The sequence below is a fragment of the Solanum tuberosum genome, unplaced genomic scaffold, assembly GCF_000226075.1.
Source record: "Solanum tuberosum cultivar DM 1-3 516 R44 unplaced genomic scaffold, SolTub_3.0 scf00666, whole genome shotgun sequence".
NCBI classification, from domain to species: domain Eukaryota; kingdom Viridiplantae; phylum Streptophyta; class Magnoliopsida; order Solanales; family Solanaceae; genus Solanum; species Solanum tuberosum.
The window spans coordinates 134,847-141,970 of record NW_006239594.1 but is presented as its reverse complement, the minus strand read 5'-3'; the positions used below and the strand labels follow the sequence as shown (position 1 = coordinate 141,970).

The window sequence follows — 7,124 nt, the reverse complement described above, 5'->3', positions numbered from 1 at the left end:
GAAATAATTAGTTCAAAGATTTTTGCATATAAGAAGATAAAATTGACGCACACTCATCGATGCGGGGACAATTCAACACCACCCCCCAGCTTTAGCTCTCGGAACTCACTTGTAAACACATAAAGACACCTAGATTCTTTGCCTTTGCTCTTTACAACACTTTTTTAGTTATAAATATTTCTTTTAATAACTAATTGAATATTCAAACTGTTAGCAAATAAACCTAAAAAGAGTTAGCTTAAGACATGTAATTTTTAACCTCATATAAATTCAACTGTACCACTTTTAGGATAAACACAAATTTATTCAACATTATAAATTGAGGAATCATTACTCGAATCTAACTTTAAATGTGATATATTTGATATTTCTATGCCAAATCAACTCGAATATCATGGCAGGCAATGATATATTGGTATTATTACCAAAAAAAAGAAAAAACCCAAATTGCATGAACCAACAAGTAATTTAACACTACATCTTTATTAATTTTTTTTGTGTACACGAAAGCGGGAAAAAGATAATAAAGGAAGACCCATATCACCGACAATATGTGGTCAATTCTGAAAACAATAAAATTGATTTTATCATAGATAATATAACGAATTCTTTTTAGGTACTCAAACAAATTAATTTTAAAAAACAATATAAAACTTAACAAAAATTGGATGATTTAGATTATGACCTGGTTATAGACTATTTCAACAACCCAAATAACTTTTAAGTAGATTGTTGATCCGTCTATTTTACGCCTCTACCTAAAATGTCTGAATAGTTCAAATTATATGCGGCGCACCTAAAATTAGAACACGAACATCACGATCTAAACAAAGAACAAAAGGCAAAAACAATTAGGCATTAGCGCGTTAGATATATAGAAATAGAATAGCTGTGTTTATGTCAATTGTCAATCTTTCCCTTTTTGAATTTCGGCTAATAATTGGTGTGTCACTCTCAACCAACCCCACCCATTATACTTCCAAACAAACGCGTTACATTTCAATCTTTTCAAATTCACAGCTATTTTCTTCATTTTATTTCCCTTCTTCGATCCTTCCTCATCCCTTTATCAAATTCTACTATATATTTAATATCCTCCTTTGTGTCTCAATCTCAAAACACACACATTTACAATAAGAATCTCTAATTTATCCCTTTAAATCACTACTATAATTTTCTATAATGTTGCTGCAGCTATCTGTGCTTGCGCTTGTCTTACTATCCCCTGTTTGGGCTGATAATTTCTACCAAGACGCGACGGTCACGTTTGGTGACCAGCGCGCTCAGATACAAGATGGAGGACGCCTTCTCGCCTTGTCCCTTGACAAAATTTCAGGTTCCGGATTTCAGTCTAAGAATGAATATTTATTTGGAAGGTTTGATATGCAGCTCAAACTCGTACCTGGAAATTCTGCTGGCACTGTCACCACATTCTACGTAAGTAATAACACACTTTTCGTATTCTTACTCTAACTAATTAACAAAAAAAACATGTCCACTCAAGTGTTTTTTTGGTGTAATTTGCAGTTGTCTTCTCAAGGAGCAGGGCACGATGAAATTGATTTCGAGTTTCTGGGAAATTCATCAGGACAACCTTACACTGTTCACACCAACGTTTACTCTCAAGGAAAAGGCAACAAAGAACAACAATTCCGCCTCTGGTTTGATCCAACTTCGTCGTTCCACACTTACTCTATTGTTTGGAACTCTCAACGCATCATGTACGTTACAAAATAAACCAAAACAATTACAAATAGTTACTTAGTGTTTATAATGTCTGACATTTTGGGGATTTTTTTTTCTAATTGTTCAGATTTTTGGTGGATAATATCCCAATAAGAGTGTTCAACAACCACGAAGCACTTGGTGTTGCATTCCCAAAGAATCAAGCTATGAGAGTTTACGCGAGTCTATGGAATGCTGATGACTGGGCTACACAAGGAGGACGGGTGAAGACGGATTGGTCAATGGCTCCGTTTACAGCTTCTTACAGGAATTTCAATACAAATGCTTGTGTTTGGTCAGCTGCTACGTCTACTTCGTCTTGTGGAGGTTCTAAGACTGAGTCAGTAAACAATGATCAGACATGGCAAACTCAACAACTGAACGCTAATGGCAGAAATAGGCTACGATGGGTTCAGCAGAAGTACATGATCTACAATTACTGTGCGGATGCTAATAGGTTCTCCCAAGGCTTTTCTCCTGAATGCAAGCGTTCAAGGTTCTAAGGATATAGTATATGAATGTAAAATTATGTTTGTTTCACTTTTCTATTCTTTAATTTTGCTCTGAGATATCAGAGGAAAGTGTAATTATTTGTGTATGCAATATATTCTTTATTCTTTTTGATATCATGAAATAGAAACCACAATGCTTTTCATTTTCAAATCTAGAAAAAAGACGAGCTATTTAGACAGTAAAATACCAAATGTACAGACGACAAAATTAGTAATTTTGAGTCAAGCAAAGGAAACAAAGGGTACATTTACATGTAATTATGATAATCAAATCTTTTAACAATTATTATTTCTCTAACAAATAATAATTCATTTATTTTTTATAGGTGTACACCATGAAATAGATAATGATTTACTATCCATAATAAGGAAGACATATGCTGATTGAACTTCCATCAGTTATCACATTTAACCTTTGCACAAATGCTCATCCAGACTAAGCATTTTCCTTGTTATCTGTATTATAACAAATAAGAATACAGTTGTTCTTTTGATAGTGCTTCTGTCATTTTATTTCGACAATAGCATAAGCTATAGTCACTTAGAACTCAAGGATACAGTGGTACTAGCCTATAGAACAGATCCTGTAGTACAATAGTATGTCCGAGAAGAAATGAAGACTGACAAGAATGTAGCAGCATATATACATTTTGAAATGTTATATTTCAAGGTATTAGGAGACGCTGCAGCTTGATGCGATAGATGTAAAATAGTATAACATGTTCCATGATGACTCCAACATTTATGAGCTGCGGATTGAGTTGGAAAAATGTTATATGCTTGCTTGCCTACTCGGTGATATAAGAAAAAAAAAATGAAGGGTAGTCAAGAACGATGCTCTATGGCTCCATGACCCCTGAAAGGCCACGGAGGGTGTAATCATGCGTTGGTCCATGGTCGCGGTTTCTGATCTCCTTAGTAAGGTTGTGCTAATCAATGTTGCTACAATGTAATATGAAGAAATCAAATGATTAGTTTTCCAATTTTGGATTAGGTATTGACATGTTTTTGTGTTGAATTTTAGGTGATTAGGTCTGCTAATATTGATGAATGAAAAGATAACCTAAGTTTTCTTACCATAGATTTCTTTTGTTAAAAAGAACTTGAGCAAGAAAATTGTTTGCGGTATTCAGAAATTCAGAAAAACAAATAATTTTCTACTCAAGTTCTTCTGTAACCAAAAAAAATAAATAGGGAAACTAGGCCATGGGCCTTGTTGATCACTCATTGACCTCGTTCAGAAATTCTGCATTCTTATTTGTTATATGATGTACCTTGCAATTAATAATTTAGGTTGAATTGACTCATCATTCATTAATTTGAGCTTGTATTTATTCTTCAAATTCAATGTAATTTATCACATTTCATATATTACTAAAAGTGGGAAGCACCTATCTTCAAAGGTAGATTATAATTTTACCCTTATACCTAATCAAAATGTAATAAATACAACATCTAATCTAATTAAATAGTCCATTTGTCCCTAATTACTTGTCCATTTTTTAATTGGCACACCTATTAAGAAACAATTATTGATATAGTGAGTTTATCATTTTATCCCTATTAATAGTGGCAGAGTCAGAATTTTCAATAAGGGGGTTCAAAATCTGAAAAAATAGACACACGAAGTAGCCGAAGGGGGTTCGACATCTACTATATATACCTAAAAAATTATTTTAACCATATAAATATGATATAATTTTCCGCAGAAGGGGGTTCAGATGAACCCCCTAATGATAAGGTGGCTCCACCACTGCCTATTAATGATGAAATGAATGTATTAAAAAGTTAAGATTTTCAAAAAGTTCTACCTTTTTCAAAGTAATTAATTGAGTGTATAATAGGTAAAAAAAATTGTCCTTTCTTGATTTGTCAAAATGGACAAGTAATTAGGGACAACTAAAAAAAGAAAAATGGACAAGTAATTAGGGACGGATGGAGTAATAGTAAAAATGTATTATCTCTTCAAAATTAATATACATAAATAAAAAATTACTAAATTATCCACACAAAAAAAGAGAGGGCACTCTTTAGCATTCATATTTCAACTAAAAGATAATGATACTTATTATGTTTCCAATCAAATTAATGAAATGTTACGAAAATTCATGGGGTGAGAACTGAGGTGAATGTATCCATAATAAAAAACAATGACATTTATTATGGCTTGGAATATGTATCTTTGTAGAGCAACTTTTACATATAGCAAACACAAAATTCATATTTGTATGTTATAGCAAAGTTTGCATAATTGCGCTCCATAGCAAACATATATATGTATAATTCGTTATACATGTACAAAAAAATAGTTGTATAATCTGTTTTGGTATACATATACAAAAAGATCGAGAGTGGTGAGCGAGATCTGGGAGAGGGGAGAGAGGGGAACGAAAATATATGTAAATATACAATTTTCACACATTTTATACATTTGAGTTTTTGTATAAAGTGAGGGAGGCGAGTGAGAGAGCGAGATCTGGGAGAGTGGCGAGCTAAATCTGGGAGAGGGGAACGAAAATATATGTATATATACAATTTTCTCTCGCTTTATACAAACACAAACGCATTTTATACACTTCTGTTTGTATAAAAAACGAGAGAGGCGAGGGAGAGAACGAGAGTGGCGAGCGAGATTCACTAGGAGAGAGGTGAAATAGTAACAATTTGCTATGAGATACAATTAAATCAAACTATATTTATAACATTTAATTTGAATTAATAGTTTGTTATTATATACAATTTTCTCATCTTTGTATATATTGTTTTGTGTTTTTTCTATTTAAAGTAGAATATTAGTCTGAGGTGAATGTATCCACATGAATAAAAATAGAGAGAAATAAAATGAGTGTTTATAGTTAGATTACATTTTTTTCTCTTATATTTAATTAAAATAAAATACCTAATCTAATTGAAATAGTAGTAATTGAATTTAATTTACATGAGACGTGTGAATCCGCAGATATTCAAAAGTCCAACTTAAATGTAGCCCTTAATAATTTACCCATTAATCAAATTTAAGTGTTCACTATTCATTGCTAAATAGTTTGGAGAATAGGAAGAGTTGTATTGTATAATTAAATGTAGACTAATTAATTAGAAGAAATAAATACATGAAAGAAAAGGTTCAAGGAATGCAAATTGAAAAATAGCTATAAAAAGGCAAGAAAAGATTCTTGAATTCTTACTCATCATTTTTATAGGCTCTTGCATAATTTTAATTTATTAATTAATTTCATCTTCTTTTTTGTTCTTGAAGAGAAAGCAACAATTTGAGAGGATGGGAAGTACCTAGAGTTATTGGCGTCTAGAGTTCGATTAGCCAGTAACATCAACATCACTAAACAAAGTTCAACACAAATTTATTGTAATACATAATGTTTATGCAGCATTGTATATGAAAGTTTAGACACATATATTATCATTCCGACATGTAATATTTTAATTTTAGCATTCAATTAATATTCTTGTTATACTTTTAGCAATTTTTTCTACTTTATATGTAAAGAGAGAATTGATATGTGTTTTAATTTCTTTATTTTAGTAAGAATAATCTTGCATTTTTAAAACCAATATATTTAACTATTATATACTCCCTCCATCTCAATGAAAAAGTTTGAATAAATACATGGAATTCACGTGTTCATATATTAGTATTATAAAAAGTAGGAAGCTCTAAAATGCAAAATTGGATTACCATTTTGCCCCTACACTAACTTATAATATTATAAATCATTTAATTAATCATTAAATAAAAAACCATGTATCATATTACAAGTGAAAAGACCCTAAATGAAAAGTTACATTACAATCAATCATAATATCATATTTTTGCATTTTTGTCACCATTTTTATAAATATTTACTGCCTTAATGACTTAATAAAATCCTCACACCATAAATACTGAAGTAAACTCCACATAGCAATATCTCTAAGACAAAAGGCCAAATAACCACTTAATACCACATACAATACTAATTAAATTGATTTGTATTTAAACACAATTAGGAGTTTTTTTTTTTAATTTTGCATTGTCCTTTTCAGGTGGACAAGGAAGCATTTACATGCAAATTATTATATGTAGACAAATATATCTCAAATCTAATATTAAAATTGTGTGGAATGTTCTAAAAAAACATATTTTTAAAGAAATATTGTATTCTTTTACATCATAAAGTAACATGTATGCATATTTAAAATATAAAGTAACTATTATAAATAGTATCAAAACTACCTTAATTTATATTTGAACTTTGCAAATATAATATTAAATCCATTTTGAATGCAAGTGTGGGATTAAAATATAAGATCAATATTCATTATTCTTAGAAACTTGTATTTTTCGATATACTTTAATATCTATTTTTATCATCTAACTTATCAGTTGAAATTATATAGAAAATTTTGATACCAACTAATAGGAATATACGTACTAACACAATGCACGTAACCAAAACTAGTCAACTAAAAATCAATTATTTTCATATTTTGTAAATCATGAACCCTAAACCTTTTAGGGTTATGATTATTTATTTCAAAAATTGGTTGCTAGTACCCTTAAACAAAAGTATTGTAGTTAAATCTTCCAAAAATTATTTAGACGATTTCACTTTAATTTGTTTATTCCTAAACCATTTAGGATTTGGATTAATACTCTATATAATACTTGAAGTACTTGCAGTTTTATTCCATATTTTCATTCAAAATAAATCTTAGTAGTAAGTAACACCAAACCTAATAACCATAACACTGTACTAGCACTATAACACTGTTCATGCTAGTAGTAAGTAGCGCCAAACCTAATAACCATGGCGATGTTCATGTCTAGTTTTAATGTACAACATATTCCCATTATATTCCTGCAACAGAAAATATTACTCGACATTGTTA

General features: G+C 30.5%; 1 protein-coding gene across 1 annotated transcript; it reads left to right on the top strand.

Moving 5' to 3' along the window:
• Nucleotides 1–1,107: 1,107 nt before the first annotated feature.
• Nucleotides 1,108–2,354, top strand: LOC102605859 (xyloglucan endotransglucosylase/hydrolase protein 15-like). Its single transcript, XM_006366709.2, has 3 exons — nucleotides 1,108–1,437; nucleotides 1,528–1,721; nucleotides 1,814–2,354. The coding sequence occupies exons 1-3, from the start codon at nucleotides 1,183–1,185 to the stop codon at nucleotides 2,226–2,228; spliced, it is 864 nt and encodes a 287-aa protein (XP_006366771.1). The 5' UTR covers nucleotides 1,108–1,182; the 3' UTR covers nucleotides 2,229–2,354.
• Nucleotides 2,355–7,124: the final 4,770 nt, after the last annotated feature.

Excerpts from the sequence above, each read along its gene's own strand:
- LOC102605859 (XM_006366709.2), top strand. The coding sequence starts at position 1,183 with ATGTTGCTGCAGCTATCTGTGCTTGCGCTTGTCTTACTATCCCCTGTT. Across the intron at positions 1,438-1,527 it reads GCACTGTCACCACATTCTAC|TTGTCTTCTCAAGGAGCAGG; the intron begins GTAAGTAATAAC and ends TGTAATTTGCAG. Across the intron at positions 1,722-1,813 it reads TGGAACTCTCAACGCATCAT|ATTTTTGGTGGATAATATCC; the intron begins GTACGTTACAAA and ends CTAATTGTTCAG.